Genomic DNA, 16,539 nt, shown 5'->3' with positions numbered 1-16,539 from the left:
TACTTGATAGAAGCAGAGAGCTTTCTGGCAAACCAACAGGTAACCAGTGCACTAGTACAGAAGTAATTAGCTGTAGAGTCACCGATCAAACAAACTCCATGGATTACTACTCCAGTGTCATGATAAATTTGGTTGATAATTTCTGTTACCTAGGTGATCTAATTGGTGTTGCCGTGGTTGGATTGTCAGTAGGGTACAGACATTAAGGAAATATGGAGGAAGAGCTGGCGACATGCGAAAATCTTCGACAGTGTAAGTATTGAATGTGACGGATCTGAGACTGGGAAGAAACGAGTTGATTATGATCTGTTGGATGTGTTTTTACTGATAAAACAAGGAATAAATGAGCTGAGAAAGTGGCTTAGTTTACAGTCAAAGCTTCAGTTGATATGGAAGAGGTGAGGAAGCTTGTGTCATGTGCTGACGGTCCCATAGAAGTGGATTGATCTCATATTAGGCTCACAGATGAGGTGGCACATTCGTTGGTACACTGCAAACAGGAGTGGGGTTAATTGATTGTACAATGTAGATAATGTGTTTACGAAAAGAAGAAAAAAATCTTTAAAACAGGGGTGGATAACTTCACTAAGATTAGTCGTATTAGAGTTATCTCTCTTGAGATGTTTCAAGGTTCTTAACCCATTGCCTGCCAGGAGCCCCATTTGGGGATCTGCTAAAAACAATTTGGATTGGAGAGGGGGTTAAGTATTTCGTGTCTTGACAATCCTTGAGCATGCATTTTATTGAATCCTACAGATATGTTCAAATTGAAACCATATGGTCTAGGGTTCAGTTAGTATGGCCCCTTGGATAAATGTCTTCCACTTTAACACAACCAACGCCTTGGTAGTACATTTTGGAGACAAAAACTGAAAGAAGACAGTCATACATACACACATATAAATACGCATGTGTGTGTGTTCGTGTTGCCTTGACTTGACATTGTGCTTTGGTTGTAAACGAGTGTTACTGTCATATAAGCGTTGTCGTTCATTTCCAGTATCCTGCAAAACCATGTCTAGCCAAAGGGGAAACTATTAAGTCGCTTGATTACAGGTGAGGCTTCGTGACAGAAAAGGTATCCAGCTCTCGAAAATCTGCCTCAGTGAATTCCGTCTGACCCATGCAAGCATGAAAAAGTGGATGTTAAAACAATGATGAATTTCTCTAAAATGAATTTTTTTTTTTACTCCTGAAATTTAGCAGATACATTTTCGAGAGCGCAGATTACGATTGTCTTCACGATATTAACGAAAATTTGGAGGACATTCAGATATTATTCCTCTATTCTCGAATTTGTTTTAGAGAAATTCATCATGGAATGAATTGGATGGGGCCCTAAACTGTAGTTATGCTTATTTGTTTTCTTTCGGTTACTGTCACTTTGTTGCATATGGAGAAAGTTGGAAAGATTGCTGAAGTATTTTACTAGTATTTATCAACTGCAGACGAAACCAAAGAGTAGCAATAAATTCCACAAAATATTAGACCGATTCCTTAGCAATTCCCCCCTCGCGGGGCCGTCCCTCATTGTTAGTTTAGTTTGGACTATCACAACTTCCGGTATGGATCGCTTAGTTAGTCCAATACTTCCGCCATTTCTTCGTTAGTTTCTATTTTGTTTTATTCCTTTCCTAATTATTAATTAATTTTGTGTTTTTCTTAATTATTAATTAATTTCGTCAATGATTTAATAAGGAAACAAAGTAGAAGACATATCGTTGTCGGTTGTCTTAAAAATAGAGACAATATCCGAGTCCTGTCGGTAAGTTAATGTCTTTCTATAACATCAATGACTCTCTCTCTCTCTCCGGTTGAATACCAGTAATACACTGGTCTTCTATTCAATCATTGATTGAAACTACGGTTGATGTGTCTAGAATAAGAAACAATACACGAAAATATTTACCAAACCGGTAAATCTTATCGTGTTTTGTTTTTTGTTTTTTTATCTGACAAAAACATAAACATTCACTACAGCTGACCCATTTCTCACTCAGTGGACATCTGATCAACGATATTCCCATTATGACCATCCCTCTTTAAGCATAATGTATCTAGGTTTTGTTTTTGTTTAAGACAGACTGTAGGGTATGTTTACAGGAAGCTGTGGGTGTTCGGATCGAGCGATTGAACCTCGAATCACGAGGCTTCAAGGTAAACTTAGCTAAGACCCTGTTGTTAGTATGTAGGAAACAGGGTAGAACCCTGATGCCATCAGAAAAATGGCTTTATTCGATATGCAGAAAACGAATTGGTAGAATCTTCATGCTTACCCGCAATGGAAACGCAAGAGGTGTAGTGGAATCCCCGGAAGATTAACAAAGAAGAAAGATTGCGTATGGGGCAGTAAGCGCCAATACACATCAGAAAAAGGCTTGTCTGGTTCGCTAGAAGTAGTGGATAGCTTCTGATACCTAGGTGTCATAATTAGCAGTGTTCTGAAAATACCCAGGCCAAGGACAGGTTGGGTAAAAAAAAAAATTGATGGCGCGATTCTGCTGGCAACAAAGTCTTCTTACTCAAAGTGAATGTAACTGCGATACTGACTAGTCTATACTTTCTTCCCACCTCTTCACCTGAGAACCCCCACCTCTGATCTACCCGTTAATCACCTTCCTTCTTTCACCCATCTCCCTATTCACATCAATCATCCCATTCCTCCTTCCCCATCTCAGATACCAGGGGTGTGAGTGCCCACCACTTATTGAAGCTTACAAACCATGAATGGGCCTTGCCCTTTTTGACCCCCTCCCTCACCATCATTCCACCTACATCAGAGACTTCGTTCATCCTCATCTCTCTACCCTTACCCACCTTCCCTCCTCCATTTCCCTGTTCTTTTCACCCCCACCCACCCCCTCAACCAATCATAACATCTTTCCTTTCACCACCACCTGTTATGCTCCCCCCCCCCCCCAGCACATCACAGCTAAACAACAACAACTCCCCAGAGAAACCCTATTCTCTTGTGTCTGGCTGAATATCCTTGCTACCATTTCTACCATTTCTACTTGAACTTGCTTTTTCTCGCCATTCCTATTCTGTTGCCGTTCCATTTCCAAGACTGCATAGAAATGGTAATGAAGAGGGCTAGTCTGATAAAAAAAAAAACAAGTTACTTAGTTCTGTTCTTCTTCTTCTTCTTCTTCTTCTTCTTCTTCTTATTATTATTATTATTATTATTATTATTATTATTATTATTATTATTATCATTATCATTATTATTATTATCATTATTATTATTATTATTATTATCATTATTATTATTATTATTATTATTATTATTATTATTATTATTACATAGATTAACAAAATGGCAAGCTGGCAGAATCGTTAGCACATTAGACGAAATGCTTAATTGTATTTCACCCATCACTACATTTTGAGTTCAAATTCCACCGAGGTTGACTTTGCCTTTCATCCTTTCGTAGTTGATGAAATAAATACCAGTTACACACTGGGGTCGATGTAATAGACTTGCCCCCTTCCCCCAAATCTCAGGCCTTCTTATAGTAGAAAGGATTATTAAGTAGATTAACTAATTATTATTAGTAAATAGATTAATTAATAGTGTTAATTGAAGTTATTAGATGACATTATTGTGCATTGTTGTTGTACAAGTTTGTTGTTCTGTGGTCGTATGTTTTATAGTTTTTCTACAAATTTCTTTCCTTTTTCCTCTGCAGGGAAAGAAATCATAAGAAATTCTTGATGGATCTTTGATGATATTTCTTTGGGGAATATTCTAGAAGAAATAACCGAGGAGTCCAACAGAAAATGAAAACAGAAAAGAAGAAAAAACTATTCAACTGTGAATACTGCTGTAAAGAATTTCTTTACAACAGTGATTTGATACGTCACAGCCGAACGCACACGGGAGAGAAACCTTACCACTGTGGTGTTTGTGGAAAATCTTTTGCTTTCAGCAGTGGGTTTTATAGTCACCAAAGAACACATTTGGGAGACAAACCGTACCATTGCGAACTTTGTGATAAGAAGTTTGCTCAAAAGAGTGGATTGAACCGGCATAAACTGCGACATACAAACAAAAAGACGTATCACTGTGAAACTTGTGGAAATACGTTCTATGAAAAATATGCTTTAGCTCGTCACCAACAAATACACACAGAAAATAAACCGTATCAATGCGAAGTTTGTGGTCGATCGTTTTTTCAAAACAATGACTTAGCAACGCATATAAAAACACACACTGGAGAAAAACCATTCAGTTGTAATATTTGTGGTAAAAAGTTTTCTCGGAGCACACATTTACCAAGTCACTTGAGACTGCACACAGGTGAGAAACCATATCGCTGTGAGACTTGTGGCAAAACTTTTGCCCAAAGTAGCCATTTATATACTCATAAAGTACTCCATACAGGAGAGAAGAGATATCGTTGTGATGTTTGTGGGAAGACCTTTGCCCAACGAGCCCACCTAACTGGCCACACGCAACTGCATGGCGGCGATCAGCCTTATAAATGTGATATATGTGGTAAAGGATTTGCTTTCAATTGTAATCTAAATGATCACAAACTTATTCATAGCGGAGAGAAACCACATCGATGTGATGTTTGTGAAAAAGCATTTACTGATAGAAGTACTCTTGCCAAACACAGACGAACTCATATTCCTGATGTGGTCTATGAGTGAGCTTTGCTTGCTTTCTACACATGCAATGATTGGTTATTATATAGCTGGGGTTCAATCAGATTTATTTTATTGATAAATTAATAAATCATTTTTTAGAGATAATTAATAATACAATTGTGATTTGGGATTACAAAACTAAAATAATAGCTTCTTAAAAGAAAAAAAGTGAGACATGAATCAGTGAAGAAATATCCGAGGGAATAAAAGACTACGACGAGAGAAAGAGGAAACGGTTGTTCATGGCTAAACCTTGTCATCAGTTGTGAGACCCAACTTTCCCTGTATTGAGTTCAGCATTTCTTACAAGCCTTCCAAAGCCTATTTTTATTTCAGATTATTTTCCTCTTTCTCTCGTCGTAGAGTTTTATTACCTCGGATATTTCTTCACCGATTCATGTCTCACTTTTAAATAAAATGTATTGAAGATAGATGACTGGTGTTGAATGCCAAAAAAGAAGAAAAATAATAATAATAATAATAATAATAATAATAAAGGCTGTGAGCTGATGATGGGAAGTGTTCAGATATGTCAGCCAAGCAAGACTTGTGATAAAGCAACCCATAGGAGGAAGTATTAAAAGATGTAGGATTTTATTTTAGATAATGATAAAAACATGGGTGTATATGTACATAAACATACAATGGAATCTTGGTTTACAAATTTAGTTTGTTCCTGAAGACTGTTCATCACCCAGAATATTTGTAAACTGAAATTATTTTCCTCTTTGGAAATTCAAAGAAAATGTGGGGAATTCGAGCAGGGAAGGGCACTGAGTGAAAGCCTGGCAACAACTGATTCTGCTCTCTCTTGCTGACACTCCCAGTTTGTCAGCAGCCGTTAGTGCTGGGTTGTGGTGTTCATCACCTGTAATGTTTTGTGCTTGAAAAATTGTTCATAAACTGATTTGTTTATGATGAGAGGCATTCAGAAACCAAGGTTCCACTATGTGTGTGTGTATATATTCACCAACATATATACAGACATATACACATGTACAAACACATGTATGCATGAACATATATACACACATTAAACAAATTGGGGAGAACAGCAATTGTAATAAGGTGTATATAGATATTAACAATGGTAGTTTTGTATTGACTGGATTTTTTTCCCCTAAAATCTATCAGATTCTCTAATCAATGTCACTAGTTTATGTATAAAATAAAGTTAATTAAATCCTGAACAAGATACAAACTTGAAACATAAGAATTCATTTGGATTTTTATATGATTTTATTGAGTCTACTGGAAAAATATGGTCATAATTGTTGTTTTTTTTTGTATATTTTACATGTGTGTGTGTGTGTGGTGGGGGTTACCATTTTACTAACTGGCAAGAAAATGAGTGTTTTTAATTCTTGAAGCCAGAAATATATTTCACCTTGTTGGTAAATTGATCATGAGTGGTGGAAATGTTAAATACCAAACCAAATCTTTACTGAATTCGGTTTTTTATATCCAAGTTGGGTTCAAATCACAACAGAAGTTAATATGTTTGTTTCGTTAACCCTTTCGTTACCGTATTTCTGTTGAGATGCTCTGTGTTTCTTTCAATTACTTTGAATATAACTGATTATTTAGTAAAATTATAAGTTGTAATGAATGCATATTTCTATGTAGCAGAATGCAAAACAGTAAATATAGTGTCCTTAGGAGGTTGCATACCAAGTTTCAATACAATTGACTAATATCTTGATGTTCCTCATTGACTATAAATAGAATGGGAGTGTGAACTTCTCTCCACTGCCACTGCAACGGTTGTTGCGTGTGGACGTATGTTGGACATGTGTAAAGTTTTCTGCTTTGTACCTTGACTTTAGACCATTCTGTTAATATTAATGATTGTATTAAATTTAGTGTTATTTACATTTAGTGATGACTCATAAAGCAATAACGCGTCATGATATTGAATGCCCAATATCTGATACTCAATGTGATCTTAACGAGCGAGTTTTGCCAACTTACAAGGACGTACTAAAATATGTTTTGTTTTCATAAGAAAAAGAAAAGAATGTAGTTTAGAAAGATCCTTCAATTAAACAAATTGTCAAGATTGTAGCAGAAAAGATAATTCTTCTTTGGCAAAAGGCATCCATTCCTTGTGTTACGATTGAGTCAGTTTGACTGAAAATCTTAAACTTTTATCTAAAGTACCAAGCATTACTAAAATCTGTTGAAAATAGTAAAAAATGTGCCACCATTTCAAACAAAGTGTAATGTGTTGAAAACAATGCAACAAAAGATTTATTTGATATTTCCTGTTGCAAGTGCAACTCCTTTAAAAACTGCAGTTGCAGTAGAGACAAAAAGAGTTTTTACAGGATCAACAGACAAATGAAAAAATGGTCATTGGTGGAATAGACCAAGCAGCATCTAACCAGAACATTCAGAGGCTGATTATTTAGTTACATGGAATTATTTTGAATAAATTGGAAATGTTAATTATTTTTATCACCAAAATGTGTCAAGAACCAAAAATTGGTTTACACATAATTTTATTTTAATGTGTGTATAATCTAGACCTCATGTAACACATATATTCAGTGACCTAGTATTAAAAATAATAGAGAAAACAAAGTCATAAAGTCTATTTATTTCACATAATTTCAAAATTTCAAGTGCATTTCGGAGCCTGAACATATAAATTTTAGTGCTTCAGATTTTAACGCTTTTGTTTTTAAAGGATTTTGCAAAAGGAAATCAATTTATAACAAAGAATGTAAAAAATAAAATGAGGAATGGTAAACATGTTATAAATTTATTTTGAGTGGGCTGCAGAACCTGAAGATGTAAATTTAAGAACTTCAGATTTTAACACAATTGTTTTTAAAGGATTTCACAATAAAAATATTCTTGAAAACATATTTTGAAAATCTGTGTAGAAAGTATCTTTTTCGCTCCACCCTAATACACACATATATAGAGTTTATTTTGCCATTATTTGTAGGACCAACAAAAAAATTCTCAATCCAATGAGAGAAAAATTTCATTTAATATACATGGCATGTAAAAGCACCCATTACACTTTCAGGGTGGTTGGTGTAAGAAAGGGCATCCAGCTGTAGAAACCATGCCAAAACAGACAAGTCCGGTGTAGCCTTCCAGTTTGCCAGCCCTGGTCAAACTGTCCAACCCATGCCAGTACGGACAACAGATGTTAAATGATTATTATTTAAATATGAGCTGCTAATAGTTTTGTGCTGTGAAAACAATAATTCGGTGGATTTATATACCATGCCTTGTGTCTGCAAGCAATCCTTCAGGCTCAGATATACAACATGGCTGATCATATTCATAAAGCCAAGAAAGGATGATGGTTTGTGCGAAAGCACAAGAAAAGACAAGAAGAAGGTGAATGCAAACAGTGGAATGAGAAAACAAAAGCAAACGAAGAAAAGGGTTACATCCCCTTTGTCCATTGAAATCAATTTGTAAAGCATGTGTAGAATAAATGAATGCAGAGGAGCCCAAAGTGTGTGAGACACCATGCTTCATCCAGAGAGGCAAGTGTCTTCCAGTTCAATAAAAGAAATTTGTCCATGTGCTGGCATTTGCTAAAAATGTCAGATCTGGAATTAAGTAGTGTGATGGAATTCTTGCATTGAAAAAAATGTGAGATCTTTTGATTACAATGATTCTTCTAGACTTTAAATGTAATTCACTGCTCCCAGGTTTCTTCTAACTTGGGTTGGTAGTTACCCCAGTTATAGATTAAGATGGACCTGTATACAGAGCTAGGAGAACTAGCCTTGAAACATGGATCCTACAGGTTCACTGGTATGTGAACATGGCCTTGTGTCATGTGAACCAGTTCTCCTACCTAAGATTGAAACAGGCCCTTTGCCTTAACCCTTTAGTTTTTAAACCGATCATATCATGGCCAATCATTCTACTTTTATGTTCAAACTGGCCAGATCTGGCTTCTCACACCTACCCTATGATGTCATTTTAAAACTAAACCATTACTTCATCAACATCTCAGAGCTAAAAGACAGTGCAGGATTAATTCAAGACAATCTTAATAAATAAGCTTTACATTTGATAGAATAATTTGAATGCTGAATGGTTAAGGGTAAGTTTAGGGAAGCAGGAGACTTGTTGGGTAATTTATAAATAAACTGACAGAAGGCTTAGCCTTGGCTATGTCAAGATGGTTTCTTTGTCTTCCTACTTAGATTTGTTTAAATGTTGTCACAACAGTAATATGTCCATTCTGCTGAAATGAAATTTTCTATATCTTCGTGCAGCTGAAGATTGCTCTGCATTTTAAATTTAATGTAATGCTCGCATTACTTAAATAAATGGAGTAGCATGAAACGTGCGTACTGCAATAACCTTAAAAATCCGTATTGCTTTTTTGATTTTTGATCACTTTGTTTTTGAAATTGTTTGGATAATACCATACTATAATTCTGGTGCCTAAACTTAAGTACCACATTCAATTTTGAATATATATATATATATATATATATATATATATATATATATATATATATATATATAGTGAGAGAGAGAGAGACAGAGATATCCGATGGGGATCTTTCTGATTTGGCGGACACCATTTTTTATTTAGTGTGGTACAGTGATGCACTTGTGTTGAATTTATATATTGCTTCTACTGAAATAGTGAAATAAAACAGTTTTCTCTTATAATAATAGAAAGACCGCATAAAACTTGACACGATCAGAACTACAAGTTTTCTTGGCGCAAGTTAACAGTCCAGACAAAATATACTTCGAGGAAAGGGACCACCAGGGAAAGATTTTAACTCAACCTTATAAATTAAGAAAATTTTCGTCAATTATACAAATAAACGGAACGATTATACGACGGTGAGGTTGATAGCGATTCGAACCTTGAATTGCTCAAGTTCAAAGTTCGACATTTTTTATCAACTGCCTATGAAAATAAAATTCATCAAATAAAATAATATCCATAATATATATTTTTATTTTCATTTTTAAAGAATTAAACTGCGTCTCTGGGATTGCCTTTTCAGGAATGGATCGGACTAAACGAAGACATTCGTATTAAGTTATAGTTCACCGGCGGTGTTTATATTAATGTAAGCACGTGGCCATGGTTAGTCAATTGCATGTGCTTCATTCATTGATGTCGTTGGTTTTGTTTACGAAGACATTGGATATAGAAACGTCTATTATTCAACATTTAAGGTAAATTGTTATTTAGTAATTTGGTTTTCTGTTAATTTTTGTGAATGTCACTCTTTCCTCATAATTACAAGAACAAGTTTATACTTTCTTTCTAAACTTTAAATAATTACAAACACCCTCAAAGACTGGACACTTTACTGTACCTGTGAAAAATGCTTTGCGTTAATTAATTAACATTAAGTTTTGTGTCCTCGAATTATTGAAATCTATTTTTCTTAAAATTATTGAGTCCTTCCAATAAATATTGATGACTTGTTTCCTTAATTTTCAGAATGCATTTTTTAAAATGAAATCGTACAGAGATAGATACATTGGCGGAGTTACGATGTATGCACGTGCTAAAACTCCTCGTAACTTTTTTTCATTTTTACGAATCGGAATTTCCAAAGCCGAAAACGTGGGTTTTTGTTAAACATTTTTTTTTTAATATAGTGGGAGGGCGTGGGTTACGTCTCCGTCATGTGCGCCAGTGTTTAGAAATTGAAGTCAGATTTAGCTGATGCATTTGGCAAGTCAAAATGACAGGAGTGAGGCCCTTTAATTGGCTCCTTTAAAAGCTTTTTATTCTTTCCTTATTTATGTTGGCTGATGATTAAAAGTGATAATTCTTCAGTGCCTTGTTCAGGGCACACTATATGACAGTCAAGAAACTTGTAGTTTCCCAACTGAAATGGCTTTATATTCTTGTTCCTATATTTTAATGATGCCTTTTATTGCAATCTTTGATATTTTAAAACAAAACCTTTTTCCTTTTTTTTTTTTTTTCAGCTGCCATGAACTTAGCTGAAAAGAAATCTTTTCATTGCTTTATGTGTCAAATGGATTTTGTCTCAGACTTCACCTTACAAGTTCACCAGCGTTTCCGTCACAAACCAAAGTCATTTCATTGTTATGTATGTAATAAAGATTTCTTAAACAACAGCTACCTGAAGATGCACAAAGCTTCACATACTGTAATGGAGAATCCAAAACAGTTCAATTGTTCATCCTGTGACAAGACTTTTGTCTCAGATTTTACGTTAAAACTCCATCAACTACTACATTCAAGACAAAGGCCATTCCACTGTGATGTGTGCGATAAAGATTTTCTGAATGACTTCTGTTTGGTGAAACACAAAGAATTACATGGAAAGAAAACATTTCAATGTCCAAAATGTGAACAGAACTTCTCAAAGCTGCCACTTCTAAGACTGCATTTGAAACTGCATTTTAAACGTAAATTTCTGCTGCAGTCAAGGATGAAAAGACCTGCCAATGACTTCAGTAGTTATTGTAGCAGAGAATACACTAACCATGGATGACCATCTCTCCTGTTGGAGACAAAATGTAACAAGTGGTAATCATCTCCTAACTTAAAAGGTGTTTTCTAAATCCTAAAACTTGATGAATATTTGCACAGGAGTATATTGATTCATCTCATTTCAATCTGGCAATGGTACAGCTCTGTCGATTACTGTGAAGGTGATGCATTTATCACAAGATCTATTGACTTAAGTGATTGATCACTCTATAGTAGAGATATTAACAGTAACTAACATAAGTGAGGTGTAGTAAATAGTTTAACCTTTTCAATGCAGCCCATTGGTTCCAATGTTTCACTTTAGTCTCTGGCATCAAACAAATATGAAATAAAATTTCCTCACAGCTTATATTTCCAGAAGAAAACTAAGATCTGTTCTTTGGCACAATAAACTACTTGTGTTGGCTATGAACTCTTGACCCATGGGTTGATGGTCTCTGAAGAACTCACATGTGATTGAAAACCTCTCTTACCTGTTGGCTGAATAATAAATCCTCTTAAAACTCTCAGTAAGTATTTCGTTTTATCCTCGTTTATCTGTGAATTTACTGTGTAACAGTAAATGGACATGAGATTGGAAATGTGCGACAGTGATACTCCTTTACAATTTTCACAAGGAGAAACCCGTGTCTATAGTGGGCTTCCACTCATAAGGCTTTGGTCAGTTAGGGGCTTTTGTAGAAGTGGAGATTAAACCTAGAAGCACTTGGTTGGGAAGCAATCTTAACTACACTGCTGTCTGTGATTGATAAATACAGAATCCATTTAAAAGATAAAAATGTGTCTCGTGAACTTATATTTGTTTTATTGCATATTTCATCTACAAAATTGTTTAACTATATAGCATGATGTGTTGTCTAAGAGTAAATGCTTGCAAACCAGTGGCCTGAGCTAAAGAACATGGATTTATTATGACATGAATTGATTTCAAGAATTCAAGCCATTTAACAACACTTAGTTTGTCGTGAATTACTTCACCTTTTGGAATTATTAATTTGTCTTCAACTTAACATTAAGATTCAGGTTAGATTGGAGCAGAGAAATATTTCTCAGAAAGAATACATTCTTTGAAAACTGTATATTGGAAGAAATAATTGAAAAAGTCTTCATATATTTGTAGATATATATTCAAACAAATTTTCAGCCTTAATGTTTGTTTGTTTTTCATTTATTTTGTTTCAGTTTGAAATTTGGAGTTATAAAAAGTCACATTATAGAGACCAATGAATAGGTATCTTTAATCACTAGCTGAGTCGGGATGGAACCACGACTATACAGTTTGGATTGCTTTATAAATCTGGGTCTTGGTGTCTGGCAGAAATAAATCCAGAGCCAAATGCTGTAAATTCTACCTTTTGATTTTCTAAATTTATTACTTTGGAGTCGTCAGCAATCTTGGAAAAGTATGAATGTCACTTAATCTTTTACGTAAATTTTGGGTCTGAGTAAATTAACCAAGTTTAGGTGTTCTTTCGATATAACTCGACAAAACCAAAACGAACATTCAGTTGTTTCCGTGACGACTCGATAAATCACATCGGATATCTTCGTGATAGTTGCTGAAATGGGAGGAGGCGGAGAAGAAAGCTAATAGATTGTGTGTGTGTGTCTGTTTTATGTGTTGTGGAATGTAGACAGAACGAAATTATGCAATGTCTCATTTTAAACTTGAACAAATATGCAAGGCTTTTTTTTTCTTCAAGTTTAAAATAAAACATTGCAACCGAGTTTTGGTTTTGTCGAGTTATATCGAAGGATTGCCCCAAGTTAATATTAAGCAGAACGGATTTCTTCATTTGGGATAGATTCAATCAACAATTTGAATCCTTGTTTCTAATTAATAAAAAGATGGAATTATTTATACCATATCACAAATAAATCGAATAACTTTCTCGGGAAATATTGGTTTAAAATTTTGGCACAAGGTCAGCAATGAATAAATCGAGTCCAGTGTTCAACTGGTACTTTTTCATCGACCCCCCCCCCCCCCGCCGCCAAAGGATGAAAGGCAAAGTCGACTTCGGTGAAATTTGAACGTCGCTCAATATTGACACTTATTCAATGTTTAGACGTTAGTGGAATGTTATTCTATTGGGGACTTTTTGTTTCGTCACCGTCTTGCTCTTCACTCGAGCTCTGTCGACGTTTGCCTCAAAGGTAAGTGTTAAAAACAGCAGCAGCAGCAGCTACAATAATAATAATAATAATAATAACAATGGTGGTGGTAGTAGTAGTAGTAATAATGGCATTTCATAACAAACTAAGTTTATTATTGAATTTTGAATAGATCAACATACATCTATTTCATTTGCGGTTGTATTGTTATTGTGCCTGATAGGTCACTATAGACTTTATGTACATGCATCCTATTATATCTGAAGAGCCTGTCTGTTAATGGAATGTGAGCCCACACAGAGAGGGGCGAGTGCAGAGGCATGTCACACTCACCCTTTGGATGTGATCGATGTTATCTTGCAGCCTCCATGCACTTAGTTCGGTCCTCTTCACACAAAACCGTCAGTGGCTCAGCTTTTTCCTGTTTCCCTGAAATCCGAAAAGATTCCTTATGGAAAGAAATATTAAATTTTCTTTTTAGTAAGGCAACCATGTGGTTTTTAAAATAATAGAGATTTGAAAGTCATGTTTTTAGATACGCATGTATAATTTTTTCAGTGTTCTGCCCTATTGGAATCAAAATGCTTTCCGTTTTCTTTCAATTTACTAAGATATCAGTAAGAAAAAACCGCTGGTAGCATCAAGGAAATTGACTTGCTCGATATGCAGAAAAGAAGTCAGTTTGGACTCCATAAGCTGTACGCACTGTAAGCTATGGACACACGAGATGTTGTGGAATCACAGGCAGACTAGCAGAGAAAGAAAGCTGGTTTGCAGCTGCCTTCTGCTCTTGAAACGAAGGAGGAGGCTTGTTCCATCGCCTGGCAACAACAGAACAGATCTCACAAAGTTGGAAACTTTTGACCGACTGTTGGAAGAGCTTTTAATAAATCAAAATATAGAAATCCTATTTTTGTGGTGTACCACGACCTGAAGATCAGGCCTTGTCTCAAGACACATCTAACCAGGGCACACACTCTAATTTTTTGTGTAAAAGAGTCAAGCTTTGCTGGTCTAGAAGTCCATTTACTGTTACTCCCACTCCATAAGGGTCTCAAGATGTTGTGACTGATACACAGAGGTTCCTGGAAATTGGTGAATTGCTAACGGTTACTGTGCTGTCTGCAGCTCATCTCTTTGATTGAGCTATGATTCTGAGTGAAGGTACTGACCAGTGTTGGGTGTTGCTAGACACACTACTCTCTACCAGTTGGATTAGGTGGTCAGTAGTAAGTCTGGCCTCACATTGTGTCAAATATTAGAAATGATACGCATGACAAGAGCCCAGAAGTACTTCTGGAGGTCGATGAAAGCAGTGCATTCTCTTTTGGAATGTTTTCAAGTCAAGCATTTTCCTGGCAGTGCTATTGGGGGGGGGGGAGTAAGGTTTCAGCTGTTTAGCATAAGGTCTTGTTTGGTTTGACCAATACAAGACTTATGTCCAAGATGCCTGCAGGATACTGAAACCATTTGGCATACACTTGTTTTGTGTTCCTGCAATACTGATTTGTGTGTTGATGTCAAACAGCAACTGCCACTTGCAGAATGGAGTTGGATTTCAGCTAAGACTACATTGTCTGCTTTAGTGAGAGAAAAAGAATAGCATTTTAATAATGACAGTTATTTTGATAAATGCTTTTTTTATTTTCAAGATTTAATTGAAACAAATCAAAAATATTTCAAAAGAAATATGGTACTAGGGACTAGCAGCAATAATTGGGAAAAGGCATTTCCTTTAGTTTTGGTCAAAATCATCTGAGATTCTGTGCTGACACAAATTATAACTCACCTGATTCTGTTGCTCTTTTGCTTGTTTGATCCTCCCTTCTTAGTTTTTTTGTTGTTGTTTTTATTATTTGTTTTGTTGACCCGGTGTAAACCCACCACCACCGTTTCCTTTTCTATTTTGTCTTTGTACAGTAATAAATGTTTTGGGCTTTTGTGGCCAGTAAAAGATTATTATTATTAGTAATAGTAGTAGTATTTCTTTTTTATTTTTATTTTTTCTCATTCTCTGACAGTGAAGAATCATGGTGAAAGCTTCCCGAAAACTCATTTTTTCCTGTGATATTTGTGGGAAACAGTTTTCTCAAAGATTGTTTCTGAAACAACATCTTCGAACTCACACAGAAGAAAATGCAGAACAAGGTTTTGACCAAATCACTAATTTTGTTGGCCAAAAAGATGATCCATTTCCAAATAAATGTAAGTCTAGCACTGAAAACAAAAGTTCAGATAACCTTTTAAACACACAAGTAAATACTTGTGAACGTTGTGAAAAGGAGCTTCCCTGCCAGGCTCTTCTGAGAAAACACCTTGCATCACACATGGGAGATGCTGGTGATGGGAAGCTTCCAGATGCTAACCTGTTAAGGCAGCATGGTCGAAAGCATCCATTTGAAAGACCATATCGTTGCAGAATTTGTAACAAGAGCTTCCCTAAGAACACTGCCCTTAATTGCCACATTCAAATTCACACACATCGTACAATGTTCAAATGTAACATTTGTGAAAAAGAGTTTGTCCGCAAAAATGGTCTCAATGTACACATGCGAACGCACACGGGGGAGAAGCCATATGGCTGCAAAGTGTGTGAAAAGAGGTTTTCTGTCAGCAGTTTATTAAAGCGCCACATGAGGATACATACTGGTGAGACACCTTACCAGTGTGAATACTGTGAGAAGAGTTTCTCTCGCGACAGCACACTGAAGCTTCATTGGCGTGTTCACACGAAGGAGACCCCATACGAATGCGAGGTTTGCAAGAAGAAGTTTTCTCGCAAAGGGAACTTACGTGTGCATATGAGAAGTCACACAGGAGAGCGACCCTATCAGTGTGAAGTGTGTGAGAAAAGTTTTACTGTCAGTAGTATACTAAAGCGCCATTTGCGCACCCACACTGGTGAAATGCCCTACAGCTGCTATATCTGTGGTAAAAGCTTCTCTCGAAACAGTAGTTGTAACATCCACATAAAAATCCACACCCGGGAATTGTTGTACGAGTGTAAAGTTTGTGGTAAGAAATTTGCCCTCAACAGTATTCTTAACCGCCACATGAAGAGACATGTGAAGGTGAGGCCATATGCAGGTACAGTGGACAATGACAACACCATATCATTGCTCCTCACAACAAATAAATAAAGTCTCTATTACCTAGAATATATAATGTTTTTTGTTTGATTTTGTGATTAAATTTTGAACCAGAATATCTTTAGAGAGAACCATTCTGGGCCCTCAACTTATGACAAATGCCTGATCTTCTGTAAGAGAATTAAAAAAAAAAAAATGGAG

The 16,539-nt window shown here is 35.8% G+C and overlaps 2 protein-coding genes across 4 annotated transcripts; both read left to right on the top strand.

The window, feature by feature from the left end:
• The first annotated feature begins 1,628 nt into the window (after positions 1 to 1,628).
• On the top strand, positions 1,629 to 4,758 carry LOC106878000 (uncharacterized). Its single transcript, XM_014927074.3, has 2 exons — positions 1,629 to 1,765; positions 3,690 to 4,758. The coding sequence occupies exon 2, from the start codon at positions 3,781 to 3,783 to the stop codon at positions 4,654 to 4,656; it is 876 nt and encodes a 291-aa protein (XP_014782560.1). The 5' UTR covers positions 1,629 to 1,765; positions 3,690 to 3,780; the 3' UTR covers positions 4,657 to 4,758.
• A 4,901-nt stretch (positions 4,759 to 9,659) lies between these two features.
• On the top strand, positions 9,660 to 16,407 carry LOC106878016 (uncharacterized). 3 transcript variants are annotated; one of them, XM_014927097.3, is made up of 3 exons: positions 9,660 to 9,834; positions 10,603 to 11,643; positions 15,271 to 16,407. In XM_014927097.3, the coding sequence occupies exon 3, from the start codon at positions 15,280 to 15,282 to the stop codon at positions 16,387 to 16,389; it is 1,110 nt and encodes a 369-aa protein (XP_014782583.1). In that variant the 5' UTR covers positions 9,660 to 9,834; positions 10,603 to 11,643; positions 15,271 to 15,279; the 3' UTR covers positions 16,390 to 16,407. The 3 variants fall into 3 exon arrangements, with proteins under 3 accessions (XP_014782583.1, XP_014782584.1, XP_052828855.1); XM_014927098.3 differs by lacking the exons at positions 9,660 to 9,834; positions 10,603 to 11,643 and adding an exon at positions 13,216 to 13,291; XM_052972895.2 differs by lacking the exons at positions 9,660 to 9,834; positions 10,603 to 11,643 and adding an exon at positions 13,619 to 13,729.
• Positions 16,408 to 16,539: the final 132 nt, after the last annotated feature.

This window comes from Octopus bimaculoides, chromosome 14, assembly GCF_046866305.1.
Source record: "Octopus bimaculoides isolate indiv1 chromosome 14, ASM4686630v1, whole genome shotgun sequence".
Taxonomy (NCBI): Eukaryota; Metazoa; Mollusca; class Cephalopoda; order Octopoda; family Octopodidae; genus Octopus; species Octopus bimaculoides.
This window is presented reverse-complemented; position numbering and strand designations above follow the sequence as displayed.